At 41.0% G+C, this 15,101-nt stretch overlaps 1 protein-coding gene across 1 annotated transcript in view; it reads left to right on the top strand.

The window, feature by feature from the left end:
• The window catches only part of MED12L (mediator complex subunit 12-like), a 48,180-nt gene that overhangs the window by 10,355 nt on the left and 22,724 nt on the right, over nt 1-15,101 (top strand). Inside the window, exons 8-18 of the mRNA XM_009698442.1 lie at nt 904-1,045; nt 1,941-2,061; nt 2,785-2,886; nt 4,620-4,733; nt 8,028-8,227; nt 8,778-8,966; nt 9,951-10,025; nt 10,148-10,338; nt 10,668-10,829; nt 13,496-13,607; nt 14,811-14,900. Coding sequence (XP_009696744.1) covers nt 904-1,045; nt 1,941-2,061; nt 2,785-2,886; nt 4,620-4,733; nt 8,028-8,227; nt 8,778-8,966; nt 9,951-10,025; nt 10,148-10,338; nt 10,668-10,829; nt 13,496-13,607; nt 14,811-14,900 — 1,498 coding nt within the window. The remainder of the gene's footprint in view (nt 1-903; nt 1,046-1,940; nt 2,062-2,784; nt 2,887-4,619; nt 4,734-8,027; nt 8,228-8,777; nt 8,967-9,950; nt 10,026-10,147; nt 10,339-10,667; nt 10,830-13,495; nt 13,608-14,810; nt 14,901-15,101) is intronic.

Consider the following 15,101-nt stretch of genomic DNA (forward strand, 5'->3'; position numbering starts at 1 on the left):
GTTGGCTTTGAGGTCCCTTCCAACCCAACCCCATTCTGTGGTTCTATGAAATGTGGGGCATTCTTGGCAGGGCAGAGCAGCTGAGAGGAAGCAGTTTTGTAAGAGCAACAAAGGGGAACATCTAAATGTGGCCAAACGAGTTTCACTGTGGAACAGAGAAAAAATAACTTGCACTGGGATGAGTCAACTCTGCTGTGTTTTTTAAAATGTTACATAACTCTGAATCATACACCGAATCATGCGTTACACAGTATGCGATTTATGAAGTAGAATTCATTAATGCTAATTGATTTGGTGACTCTCTCCTTCCTCTTCAACAGTAGTGCTGGCCTGGCGGAGGGAGGGCGGGAGGGCTCCAGCAGTGCGGTGTGACTGGTGACCTGGGGCTGGGGAGAGGGGCACCGTGCACACCACTTCCCCGTGACATTTTTCCGTGAAAGAGGACGGAGCTGCTGTTTGTGCGGCAGCACTGAGGAAAGGCCAGAGCGTGGCCCTCTGGAGAGGGGCAGGCCATCTGCCATGGCGAGCTGCCGGCAGCGCGGGTTTGGCTGCTCCATCCCTCTTCGGGGGAAGCTCAGCACAGGTAGGGAAGCTGGTAGGAACACACGATGTGCAGGGTAGGGTTTACAGAAAATAAAGGCCTTGTGCTACTGTAGATTGGATGGATGCAAGTTATGGGGTACAAGTCACATACTGGTTTCTTCTTTTTCTAGATGCTCCAGTTGTCCACAACTGAATAACACGAGGTTGTATGTACAGTAGCATAACCACATTTGGACATAAACCCCCACCTTAAGTAGGGAAACAGCATTTCTTCTGCCAAGCACTGATCTGCTTTGACCTAAATATTTATTGTTTACAAAATATCTTGCTTCTGTGTTAGTTTTTTCTCTTCTTTCCTAGGATTAATGACATAGCAAATCTTTGCGCAGAGCTGACGGCATGCTGCACGGTGCTTAGCTCAGAGTGGGTAGGGGTCGTAAAAGCTCTTTGCTGCTCTTCAAATCACGTCTGGGGTTTCAATGATCTGCTCTGCAGCGTGGATGTAAGTTCAGTATCTTCTGAGGTACCTGTTAAACTTATTTACCTAGGGTGTGCTTAGAGGTATAGTAAGGTTTCCATCCAATACAAAATGCAGAGCACAAATTTAGTCCTGTATCCATACGAATTCAAGGCTTTAAATGAGGTTCCTGATTGATTTTTATTCTTTCCTACATCTTCAGGGTTAATGTAGAATTTGGGCAGTGCTTAAAGTTTTCTCTTCGTACATTTTTTCTTTTCTTTATTACAGAATGATTCAGAATATCAGAGGTACTCTTTTAAAAGAGCAGGCATATCCATATACTTTTTCGAAAATGCTGATGGATGTGTAAATAACTACCACTATTTTAAAGACCCTGTTTTGGTGTTAGGTCTTAGATTGTAGAAGGGGTGGTACACTTTGCTGTTTCTTACTCACCTGGTGTAAGTTACCATAGTCCTGTTAAAGTCAGTGGGATTACAGTGGTTAATGTTATGCAATATCTGATTCAATACATTGAATCCAGTATCTGAGTCAATACATTCAATACAAAATATAGTTTGATTATATGTGCCTTTAGGAACAGATTGAAGCTGTGTACATTGGGGACATAGCCTTGTCCTGAAGCTAAGGAATAAGTAGCAATGTTATCTGTTTTTACAGAATAATAACATTTTCTCAAGTTTTTGTAAAACTAATGGTTTTTATTTCAGAATTTGACGTATTTGAAACAGGTATTTTTAAAAATTGTTACAAGCTATCAGCATTTGCCATAAAATGTTTGGGAAATGCATTAAAATGTAGAGACAAATGCTTATGTGTAAATATTTTACTGCTTATTCTTATAATTAATTCCTTAATAATTGTGGCAGTGGTGTGTGCACTGTTTTGTGAAGCCTTGCAATGTTTTTCCTTCAAGGTAAGTGACCTGTCGTTCCACGATTCCCTGGCCACTTTCATTGCTATATTGATCGCCCGGCAGTGCTTTTCTCTGGAAGATGTAGTTCAGCATGTTGCACTGCCTTCTCTTCTTGCAGCTGGTAAGAAAATACCAAGAGAAAAACCTAAAATGAAAAACTTAAGACTTCTTAAGAAGTCTCCATTGATTGAATAAGTCAGTGTTCTGAACTGCATTCTTGTGTGGAATGCCACCTATTGTGCGTTGCAGCATGTGTGTCCCTGCAGTTCCCAAAAGGAGCGATGCCAAGCTAGATCGGAGAACCCACACTTCACAAGTGGTATCAGAGTTGCTGCCAGCACGCTGTCCCCTTATGTCATGCAGCCTCACCTTCTGCTTGCAGCTCTTTTCTGCTTGACGCTATGTGCTCAAATGTCTGCCAGATCTACTCAGGTTGTGTGTTTCCTTCTGGCATCGATCTGCCTGGTGTTGGCATTTTCTCTCTGACCTCATTGTCTTTGCCTCCAGCCCTGGAGTACTGTAGCTATGGTCCTCTTTGTTGGCCACTTCACACATTTCTTTTCACTTTCTACTTGGATTTGTGTTTCTTATTTCTGCTTTGACTATCAAAAGCCATTTTAACTATGTATTCTTTTCGACCATTAATTAGGTCTCTTTCTTACCAAAAATCATACTGTTCTTTCCTGGTTTTTAATGACTCAAGGCCATAAATGCTGATTCCTGTTGATTAAATTATTGTATTCCCATTTAAAATGGGCCTGTGAGCTAGAACATTTCCAGGCCTGCCACTGGGACTTGTGAGGTCCTGGGTAGATGCCTTATGTCCACATCCCATCTTCCGTAGCCTGTGGAGATCCAGATGCTGAGCCTGGGGCAAGGATGACTTGTCGGCTACTCCTGCACCTCTTCAGGACACCCCAGGTCTGCCTCTTTCCCCAAGGAACAGGTAAGTTGCCTGCTGCGTGGTCCTTTCATTTCAGAAAGTGAACCCAGATGGTTTTTGATGACTTCAGATTTCATGTGTGAAAATATCCATAGTGCAAGTAGAAATGATAGCCTATTTGAAATTACAGATGTTTCAGTAGTGAAAAGTCAATACGTGCTGTTCTTACTTGTTTGGGAAACGTTTTATATGCATGTAGAACTATAGAAGTTTGCTGAAACATATTAATTAACAACACCTGGCCACCCAGGTGTGGCATAATGTTGACGTAAAACTCGGCCATATCAATGTTACATCTTAACAAAGAAAATGAATTTTTAACACAGTATCTGTGTACAATTCAGCAAAGAGGAATACATTTAGAACTGTTCTATCCTGGTAGTTCTTATTTTGTTTTGGAACTTCATTAAAACAATCGTGTGAGCCTGGGACCTGTTAATACTGGTTTTGTGCCAGTGCTGCTGTTGGCAGTGGTAGTACTTACCACAGTCCCCACCTTCCTTCTTACTAAGTGCTGTCAGGGCAGCGACAGCTCCTGTAATGGGGCATCTCGCAGGGATACAGAAACTAGTAGGGATACACATCATGGAGTTTGGTAGCCTTGCATGTAGATTGAAATTAAATGTGATTTTAAATAGGGTATAATAAAGCATCTAGTCCAACAGAAGAAATGCGAGGAAATTAGTTCTCAGGATATATTCATGTAATTCTCCTTCCTTTCAAAGTCGAATATTCTGTGGTCTGAACTGTGTGTGTTTGCCACAGACCAAAAGAGGAAGGAAAAGGGCAAGGAACAAGCACCTAAGAATTAAAAGGAAACAAGCCTGGAAATAAGCTCTGTTTTGACTTACAAGTATTTCAGCAAATTTGATGAAAAGACTATTTCTATGGCAAATTTAATTTGAAAGAAAAAAAATTTCACCTCTTAAGTGGTGTCAAATTCTTCCATGTAAAAGTAATATTAATTTATTTTTTGGCCAGACAGGAATGAGCTTTTGTTGCATATTTAAGCAAAACAAGTAAGAGCCGTGAAGAATACCATCTCAGTAACAGAAATATGTTACATGGTCCCAGGCTTCCCTAGGAAAAAAAGTCGATTTGAATAGATAGGAAGAATCATGTCTGAACTCTAGGAAGTAGAACAAATCAAACAGAATGTGACGGTGTCACAGACTTATCTTCCATACGGCTCTGTTAACCGCCGCAGAAAGGTGGTAGATTCATCCTTCCTTTCTCCCTCCCTCCCTTTCAGTCTGTTTATCTTCTCCTTCAAGTTAGAAAAAGCACTCGCTGACTTCCTTTGCAGTCTGCTTCGGAGCTGCAGCATTAGGCTTAACTGTGCAACAGGCATTTATATTAATTAATTTTGCCTCATAACAAATGAGGCTAGGTGAGGGAAGTAATTTCCTAAATCTGTGAAGTCAAAACCAAAATGCCCTTCAGTATCTCATTGCGGTTAAATTCACTGTTTACATGGACACAGTGAAATGACAGGCTCCTTTCTCTATTTAAATGATCATAGCTTATTTTGATATGAATACATCATAACCATGTATCCCAGTTGGTTTTAATGACTTACCTGTTCATCTTCAGTTTCAATTTCATAAAATTCAGTTCTTCGTTCAGTTACTGTATTTCTATAGCTATTCTAGATGAGAAGGATTTTGTGCAAAGGAAATTAATTTTAGTTGGTAAATAACAACCATTTTCTACAAGATTTACTCTTCTTTCCATAGGGAAATTATTTCCTGGAATTCGTTCTTCTTGCGATCGTCACCTCTTGGCTGCTGCTCACAACAGTATCGAAGTGGGAGCTGTGTTTGCAGTCTTAAAAGCAATTTTGATGCTTGGTAAGATTATGCAGAGTCATGTGTAATGTTTTAGTTCTAGTGTTTGGGTGAAAAACAGATTGTGCTAGTTCACTTCCCTGGGAATGCTCCTGGGAAAGGAAAACCTCGATGACAAGAGAAAAATGTAGATGTTGTCTGTGCTTCTGTAGCATGTGAGTAGCGTTTCCCCGCACAGATCAAGAGACACGATTTTTCTCTGGTGAGTCAGCCCCAGCTGATGAGGCTTTAAGCAGATGCGACTTTTTCACATTTTGACCCCTACCCCCGCCACCAAGTCCCAGTACATTTCAAACTCAGGCAAGTCCCCCTCAAATACAGAGAGAAAATAAGGTCTCAGATCATTTTTCCTACCTTTTTCTATGTTTTACCACAAATCACGTGTCTCTGTCATTGTGGAAGTTGTAAAAGAATCACTGCTAAGCAACTCTTCATGAACGATGAGTGTGTTGTTTTTCCAAACAAATAACTGCCTTCGAGCTTTGGTTTGGCTTAAGTTCAGTTAAAGCTCTTGTGACCTATGGCAATGTGTATTTTTGGAGCTAAGCAAATGTCCAGTTAATCAAGCAAGATCGTCCAGATGTGGACGTAGCTACAGAGGTATACCTCCAGCTAGAGTGCCATTATTATATTCTCTGTTGGCCAGTGTCTCAGAACTGCCTCAAAACCCCCATGAACCTTACTGATGTGACTGTATTGGGAAAGATGTTGAAGGCACAGCTATCTGGGATGGACCGATGGATTTGAGAGTGAGTTTGAAATACGTTTGTGGCCATTATCTATGTTCTCTTGCTAGTCACAGTGCCGAGATTTGCTATTTCTCTTCTTTAATGGTGTGTAGTGTGAATACCTGTTGTTTCTTCTCTGTGCAGGGACATGGTTTGGATAGGGTCTGGTGCAGGGTGGTATGAAGGAAGGTTTGGACACACAGTTTATTTGTGCCTTCACTGCAGCACATCCCATACCGAAAATGTTATATTTGGAGATGTCTCTTGTTGGCACCCTCCATTGGTTATTTAAAAATTGTACTTGATTTGCTGAGGAAAAGCATCAGGTAAATGATAGCTGTTGCAGTTCAATGCTGAGGAAGCTTTGTGAGTAGAAATCTATGTTAGAGAAAAAGAATCTCTACCCACAGTGAAAGGCGGTGCTGCAGTCAGCTGCTCTAGGGTGTATTAAATGTCTTCACAAGTTTTATCAAAGCGTTCTGGGATGGCTTTAGCCTCATGTATGGCTTGGTCTCAGTCTCTTCATTGTATTATTTGCCTGCCAGGTTCTTCCCTCTTGTCCTTCACTGGTACAGATTTGGGCTTGATATGGTTGCATTCGCAAGCTCATAAGATGCTTGAGTGCAGGGAGGACGGGGATGGGCTGTTTGCCGCTGCCGTCTGTTCACGTGCGTTGGGCACAGACTTCCGTCAGCTTGTTTCCTACGCTCTTCGCAGTGATCTTGTCCTGGGCTTTGGGTTCTACCGGCCTGGATCTGTCTGTGCTGCCAGCTGTTGGGTCAGTGGTACAGGGGTTTTCGGATTTGCCTGGATTTGGGGGAACGGAGGGATTATAACTGCTTTCACTTCTCAGGGTACGTTCTGCTCTTTTGCTATTGGCCTACTTAAAATTCATTTCTATTCTGTCTCACGAGTGCCAACAGTGTTCATTTGATGTCTCCCTGCCCTGTAAGGAGTTGGTTCCTTGTGCTGCAGTGGGCCGTGCAGAGGAGGTGGGGGCCAGAGTGTGGCTGCTGTGGTGGAGAGGTGGGCCAGCCTGCCCGGCCGGCCCTGGAGAGCTGGCTGAGGGGTCGGCGATGGAACCGGCGCTGTCGGGTCACGACCACCCCTGCCACCCACCCTCTGGGTACAGGCTGGCTGTCGCAGCCGGTCAGGGCTCTGACTTTGAGAAGCTGTTAAATACAAGTTTAGTCTTGTTTAAAAAAAGATTGTGTGCTGTTTATTTAGGAATAACTCCAAAGTGGCACAAACCAGGGTGGGGGCAGAGGTGTTGGCTGTTTTTCTTAGCAGTAACTCTACTAAACCCTCATTTTTTTTTCGTCCGGGGTAAAGCAGTACCAGGAAACACAGAAACAGTGACGGGAGAACTGGGTCTGCAGGAGGACCCAGTGTACTGTGGTGTTTCAAGCACTCTATGTAATTGTGTAGTAGTCTGGGGACGTGGCCACAGCTGCTGAAAGGCTGTCGGTCTCCTTGGTGCCGTAGTTTGAAATATATTGCTGGTAGTTGTAGATTTTAACAAAAAATCCTACCATACGTGTAGCGAGAGGCCCTGGTGTTAACGTGTGTGTGTTTGAATGAGTGGCTGAAGCACACCATTTAGCCTTGTCATGTCCTGTTAGTTTTTGATCTTGATAGTCAACTGAGAGGTTTTCTAAGGGATGACTATCATATGTGGTGCATCAGTTAAGGTCCACCGGAGTTTCTGCTGACTTAAAACAGTAGGCTATGTTAGCCCACTTCTCATGCAGGCTGTTGTCATGCAAGCTCCTGGATGACCTCGCAGGCTTAGGGGTACTATTATGTGCAACAGGTTTTTGATTATTTTTTTTTTGTTGCTATTTTCCCCGCTATTACATGCTGTAGTTGTATCTTCTTCCTTGTCTAGGGTTTAAGGCTCGTAAAATGTGAACTGCCACAGGTCTGATTTTTTGCATTGTGTCTGAAGCATTTTCCTTCGTTCTCTGGTCAGCCCTGTTGGTTCCAGGTAGGTGGTGGTTGTAGAGCTGTGCCAGTGCTTTGCAGAGAGGAGGGGCTCACCGGTGTTTGCTGGGCTCCCTCAGAGTGCTCTGCCCTTTTCCGTTCCCAGGAAGATCAGTCTGTCTTGTCAAGAAGTTCATAGTCAGGTGGGCTAAGGGGCCACTGGTCAAAACTTTTCTCTAGGTCTATGGAGTGTTAATAAATCAAAGAGAGAAGACTTGGAAAAGGGACATGAGAAGAGTGAGTAACGCAGCTCTTTCTTATCTGCCAAACCAATTCCACACACTCACAGACTTTTTCCTGTCGAGCACATAATGGCTTTATTTGTGTTTGATTTGTACAAACCTTTTCCTGCTTCTGAAATATCCATTAAAAAGATGCTATGCAAAGTGAAGCGCATGGACAATACTTTGAGCATGGTGATTTTCAGAGTCAGTGAGTGCTGCCCTTTTGAATGCATCTGCCTCACTCCTGCTTTACTCCTCAGCTGGCCTGTGGCTCCGAAGACGTCCCTCAGTGGGTAAGCGGTCCGGGGGTATGGGGGCTTGGGCAGCCCTTCACCCTGTGCTTCTGTGCTTCTGCTGTACAGGCGATGCCGAAATTGGCAGCAACAATGTCAACTCCTTGAAGAGTGAAGATTTCCATATGAGAGGCTTATTAGATGAACTCAATGAGGATGAAATCTGGGGTTCCTCTCACACTTTGAAATCATGTGGAAAAGCTGTTTCCATAGAAACTGCTAGTTTAAGCGAGTATGCTAGATATGTGCTAAGAACAATTTGCCAGCAGGTAATCTCTGAAATTACTCTTCTGTCTTTATTTGGAGAAACAATGTTATTTTATTTGAAAGGTGTTAACATATATTTTGATGCAAAATGAATGTTGAAGTATTTCAGTATTTGAGTTCTGTTTGGGTTTCTTGATTTGGGCAATTTATACATGGAGTAGTATGTTATTGGGGGGAAAAATGTACTTTAGTTAGTTATTAGCATCTCCCTGCACTCTGTCAGAATTGAGGGGTTTTTCCTACCTGAATCTGAAGCACTTTGAGAAGATGGTAGGACCGCTCCGTCAACTGTCTGCTCAAAGTGGTTTTGCAGTAGCATTTCTTTTATTGCAAAATTGCTTTCAAAGTATAGAGGAAATGAATTTTGGAAAACCTGTTGACAGCCTTATATTTTCAGGTGATACTGAATGACAGAAGACATTTCTAATCTCACATGTTGCCTGAACCATAGTTCACTTCAAAAAAATGGAGAAATCACTTTTCTGTTTAGCTTACCAAAAACTAATATTGCCTTGAAACTATCTTGTGAATCTGTTATCTGATTGCTTACAGGAATGGGTTGGAGAGCACTGTTTAAAAGAACCTGAGAGGCTGTGCACAGACAAAGATCTTATTTTGGATCCCGTTCTTTCAAACAAACAAGCACAGAAACTCCTTCAACTTATCTGTTATCCTCATGGTATTAAAGAATGCACCGAGGGTGACAACCCTCAGAGGCAGCATATCAAACGCATACTTCAGGTAATGCAGTGGGGAAGAGGTGGAAAAGCTACCTGTGATGCACTGACTCTTAACCTGCCATTCAGCAGCACCACCAAGTGACATTGATTTGCAGGTCTTGGTGCAATCAAGCATTAGATTCTTCTTTAAAGATTGTATGTGCTCAGGATCCTCTGTCTCTGTGGTAAACGTTTTATCATATGACTTCTGGTGTCTCGTTACTTCTGATTCCACAAGTATGGAGGAAACAAGCGTGCAGCACGCTCCTCATTGCTGTTCATCGTTGTCAGTCATGAGGAAGCCACTGTAAAGGGAGCTGCTTTTAGGGCTGCTTAGGTGGAGATGCGTGCTGTCTCTGCAGGGCTCTGTGACAGTACTGTGGTGGAAGACACTCCTACTCCGTGGAACAGGCTCAAACGCCTTCTCAGACAGTCCTAAACTGATCATTTCTTCAAATTCACCTGCATTAGGGACGCTCATTTCTTAAACTACAAAATGGATTTTCTTTGCCTAGACCTGTGAAGAATCAAGCCAGGAATATCTGGACCAGGACAAATAGCAATCAGTGTCCTGCAAAATAATCACTTCAGCTGCTGCATTTACTTTAATCGTGTTTAGATGCCCTTGTGCTAAATGCAGTCATGTCCACTTGAATGGCAGTGCAGTGGATTAATGTAATTACTAATGAAAAAGTGAATTACGTTTTCCGTATTCATATCTAACTAAACTCAGATTTTGCAGAGCGCAAGATTTTTATTCAGAAAAATATTGTGTTTAAAAGTATTGAGTAACAATATCAGCTACAAAGGTGTAGAAGTTAATGTACATTCCTTAATAGGTCTGATATTTTGGCATGTCATTAGACTATTAAAAAGAGTAGTGATTGTGATGATCTGCGTATAAGATGAGGTTTTTGCATTTAATATATTCAATTATGAGATTTACTTTTTTCTTCTAACCTGTAAAATGTTGACACTTGTATTTCTAATGTTAATTCTTACCTAGAACTTAGATCAGTGGACTCTCCGTCAGTCTTGGTTGGAGCTGCAACTAATGATCAAACAATGCATGAAGGAGCCTGTGAGTATTTGTTTTCAAACTTTCTTAACTAAATATTTAATACAAAAAAGTATGTTAAATTTTAACGTAGTCCATGAGCAAACATACGATGAATGTGCTAGTTTACTTATGTTTTACTGTAGGGTTCTGGGTCTGTGGCTGAAATGAACAGCTTGTTGGATAATATTGCAAAGGCGACAATAGAGGTGTTTCAGCAATCCGCTGATCTAAACAATAACTCTTCTAACTCTGGTATAGGCCTCTTCAATCCAAACTCTGTTGGAAATGCTGACACAAGTAATACAAGACAGAATGGTAAAAAGACATTCCTAAGGTATTTTTTGTAGCACCTTTTTAATTATTTTAGCCAACATGATGCTTAATTATGTGTAGATTGCCTAGACTTTTTTGCACTCGAAACAGGAACGTGCAGAAATGAGTTACCTGAAGGTTCCTTCTATTTACTTTTGTTTAACAATAAACATAACAATGAATTAACAATGAATTTTCTGGAAACCAGAAATTGTGACTGCTCAGTCCACACTAGTTACTCCAGATGCATTGTGTCAACTGCTTTATTAAAGCAGTTCAGTCTTATAACAGCTAATACTGTTACAAAACTATGTGGATATTTTGGCTGAAATAAGTTTGTTCTACTTCTAGTTCCTCTGAGCGGCAAGGAGTGTGGCTGGTGGCTCCCTTGATTGCAAAACTGCCTACCTCAGTTCAAGGTAGGGTCTTGAAAGCTGCAGGAGAGGAGCTGGAGAAAGGTCAGCATTTGGGGTCGTCTTCTAAGAAGGAAAGAGATAGACAGAAACAAAAAAGGTACGACCTTGGGAAGTCCCTGTATGCAGAGCTGAAAGGTATTTTTGAAGGAGGAGTTTATTGAGGACTGGATTTCGGCTTCACAAAACCTCGTTGGTTCACTTTCGTGGAGCAAAAGGTTATGAACCCCAAAGAGGGTTCAGCTTTCATTTAGTTTGAAGAAATATCATTGGTTTCAGAGGAAGAAATGTGAAAGCTTTGTAACAGATCTTCCAGTGGCTATTCTGCATCTTGGTGATGTTAGAGATTTAAAAGAATAGTTAGAGTGCTTGTTGTCTCTTCCCTTCTATGGCAGTAGGCCACTTTTCTTGCCATTAAGATCCCATAAGTGTCATAAGATGTCACTTAATTCCTGTTGGGAATTAAGCTTAAGCTCACCTCTAACTTTCCAAGCGCATGAGAATTGTAATGACTTAATGGTTGTTGATTTTCCTTTAGTAAAATATTCTTCCACAGTGCCTATGATTATTATTTTTTTTTTTACTTTCTTAGAATTATGATAGAAATTACATTGAATACTCTACGCAACAAGGTCTCTTAGCTTCAAATACCAACCATCTTTCTTTTTGTGAAGCTCTTCCAAAGTACAGTTGTTCGAGAAAACAAATTGCTTCTTAAAGGCTTGTGGTATTTGTTGTGTATGGTCCCACCATAAGTTTCTTGTTCTTACGTGTTCACTAGTGTGCGTTGTCTTTTTGATCACCTCCAATGTTGTTCAGGCAGGATACTTTCCTTGAGCACGGAACCAATAATTGGGCTTTGCCACTTTATAGTACTCTTGTAAACCTGTGTTGCATGTATTGATTTTGTCTTACGGTTGTCATTAAATTCTGTGGAGCCTTTTAAATCTACTGCTATTTTCTAGCCTCTGCCACCTAGCTTATTTTCCCTTTAAGGTTAGAAGATTAAATTTTTTTTTCTTTCCATCATAATTGCAGTATGCCCATAACTCTGTGTAATGCTGGACTCTCCTTGTTCTGGGCCATTTCTTTGATAAGCTTCTTACATGGTGTATCGACCCATAGGAGTTCTGTTTGCCATGTTCAGTTTTTGAGTTAAGTATGCTTTGTATTAGCCTTATGAAGCCATCTCTTCCTTGTCTAATTCATTTGAAATATGTGCTTGATCTATTGTTAGATAAAAAAGATGTCTTGCTTTCTGGATCTCTTTGTTAGCTGTTTCTGAGCATTTCAGCACTTTTCCTTTATTCACTGGCTCTCTTGCTACTTGCATTGGTAGAAAGGAATATGGAACCTCTCTCTGTCTTCTGTTTCTTTTCCTACGGGAGAGCTCTAGTGTAGAAAATCTAAACCAAGCCCCCTTCAAAGCCAAAATAAAGTGCCTATAGAAACTGTCAAGCCTTTCCTCCACGGTGATTCCTATGCGCAGAAATAATAACATTTACAAAGTTGTTCTAGTTGTAACAATAAATTGCTTCCTTGTGTGCTTTCTGAAGCTTTTCAATCTCCTCTTGATCAAAACCAAACTTTACTACTCTGCAAGTGATGAAACCGATGATACTATGGAAAAGTATGAAATCTTATATGAGATCTCTTTTTCTTTTTCCAAACTCTGCTTTATGCAGTAGGGATAGCAATTGCAATAACTGTCTTGCAAACTGTAAATTTTTCTTATGGAAATTAATGAGAAAATGAAGAGGTGTTCCTACCATGTTGTTCCTAAAATCTGAAAAATCACTGTTTAACGTGACTCTTGAAAATGCAGACTTCCTACTTTGCTCCTTTTGTGGGACCTTGGGATTCTGCCATTCCTTTTTACTAAATGTCACCTAAATTGTTGAAGTCAAGTTAAATGCCTAATGAAAATAATTGTTGAAATGAATACTTGTAATAAATACACATGTGTATGTGTGGATATGTATTTATATTGTGTTTATGGATGCATGTAATTTTCAAGGAGCTTGTGTAGCTAAAACGGCAAAAATCATTGGATGAGCTGTTACTCAAATCCCTTTGCTGACATTTTTACAACTTCTCTTCTATTTCACATGTTGTACTTCCAAATTCCTCTTTGTGTATCTCTTTCAGTTTGTCTAAATTTTATGTTTATAATGGATATACATTAATCTTAAAAAAAAAAAAAAAAAAAAAATTTAAAAAATCTGAAAGCCCTTGCATTGCTGTGGCATGTCTCCTGCAACCAGCTACAGCTGCATCGCATTTTACTTATAGTAAGCCCGTGTTAGAATTTTAGTGCAATTTAGGCAGCTGTCATTCTAGTCAGTGCTTGTTGGGGAAATTTACTTGGGATTCACTTGAGACCACTAACATGGATTAGAAACTTTAGCTGCCTAATCTCCACTAAAGTTATATCCCTGGTTAATCAAAGTAGTCTTAAAATGACGTGTTCAGTTTCTGAGTCAGGCCTTCAAGTGTCCATGCAGTTCTTGGTCATTCAGTGCCCTGAGCTGGGTGGGTTCTCAGTAACGGCATGCATGACATGTGTATTTAGACTGGCTGGTGCTCTGCCTTCTTACCTGCATGTTCTTTAATGTCTCTGGCAAGGCTTTAATTTACTAAAACAGACACAGGCAGATGCGGGCAATGCCACTTCCAGGGAGAAAAGCAGACAAAACAAGGAAGGGAGTGAGGATGGGAAGTATCAAAATAACTGTACTAATTGACTTCTGTGTTTGTCTCTTAAAGCATGTCTCTCTTGAGTCAGCAACCTTTCCTTTCCTTGGTACTTACTTGCCTTAAGGGACAGGATGAGCAACGGGAAGGGCTTCTAACATCACTGCAGAATCAAGTTAATCAGGTAAAACAAGCACATAACCATGAGCACCCTTTGTTAGATGTTTTATGTGTCATCAGTTTTCTGTGTATACGATGGTGTGAAACCAGGAAAATCACAGTGCAATGGTATGCCAAAAGCAACAGTCCAAGGAAGGAAGAATGGGGAGGTGTTTTTTCCTTTTTGAGAGTGAATACATCTTTTTTTCTAAAATGGAGAAATATAATGAACTTCAGTCTGATTTCAGTTCTTTCCAGGAAAAACAATAAAAGATGTTTGTCCTGAGAGGAACAGTCTTCTCAATCTCTAGCTTGATCATAAAAAGTTTTTTTAAGTTTGAAACTTCCCTTCTTTAGGAAAACCCTTCATCTTCTCCAACTGGCACAAATTAAGAGTGTTTAATATTTTAAAAAACAATATTGCTAGTCCCAAACTGGCCTGTTGCCTACAGCTATTCCTTTGGATCACTTGTGCTTACTCACAACCTCTGCTGATTCTGCTTTAGACTTCTTGCTCCCATCTGGTTCATGCTGTAGCCTACAATAGCTCCTTAAGACTGTCTTTAAAATGAAAATATACAGCGCCCAATGTAGTGCGTACATGTTTCCTTTTTTCTGTCTTTCGTTTCTATGAATTACTGTGACAGTGAAAATTGATACCTGTAGGGCTGTTACTTTCTCATATTGCCGCTCGGTTCAAGTCCAGGCTATGACGTACGTCCGCATCCAAGTTAAATTAATTCCTTTGTTTTTTCCCCCTGGTGTTACTGCCACTTGGGCTTTCCTTTTGCTGTATGGGTTCTCCCCTGAAATGCAGCTGGTCCAGGTTCCCTAAAGTTCTGCTCCTTTCTCATCCAGAGATCCCATCAGATCCTGTTGGGGAGCTGCATCCAGTGCAAGAGATCCATCTCCTTACCTGCGGTGCACAGTTAAATAGGATGTTTGAAACAATATTTTTAATAAATGCATAACAAAGCTGCTTATTTTCTTTTTGCTACAACAGGAAGATCTAGTCACACAATTGATAGCAGATTGTCAGCTCTTTACAAATGAATTTTTTCCCCTGCTCATTTGCTTAATCTACTTTAAGCCTTAAACAGGCATGAGGCTAAAAAGGTTAATAATATTTTATGATTCCTTACAGAAAATGGTCACAAATACTTAAACTTCAAAGGGAGAACATTCCTTTACAGGAAGAAAACAACCTTAATCAAATACTTTTTCTTAGATCCTTAGTAACTGGAGGGAAGAACGGTACCAGGACGATATTAAAGCTAGGCAAATGATGCATGAAGCCCTACAACTTCGTCTTAACTTGGTAAGAAAAACTGATGTGGTTATCCTGGTGTTACAAAAAGATGTAGCAACTGCTCCAGAGTAGGTGGTAAGGAGCAAGAAGCATTGCGTCAGGGTGCCGTGGGGGCCGGGGCTCTGTGAGGGCTGGCAGCTGAGAGAGTCCCTCAGCCCCCAGCCCCGGCCACCTCCGCTGGGATGGGGACAGGCGGAGGCCATCCCAGGA

This window comes from Cariama cristata, unplaced genomic scaffold (genome assembly GCF_000690535.1).
Source record: "Cariama cristata isolate BGI_N322 unplaced genomic scaffold, ASM69053v1 scaffold39124, whole genome shotgun sequence".
NCBI classification, from domain to species: domain Eukaryota; kingdom Metazoa; phylum Chordata; class Aves; order Cariamiformes; family Cariamidae; genus Cariama; species Cariama cristata.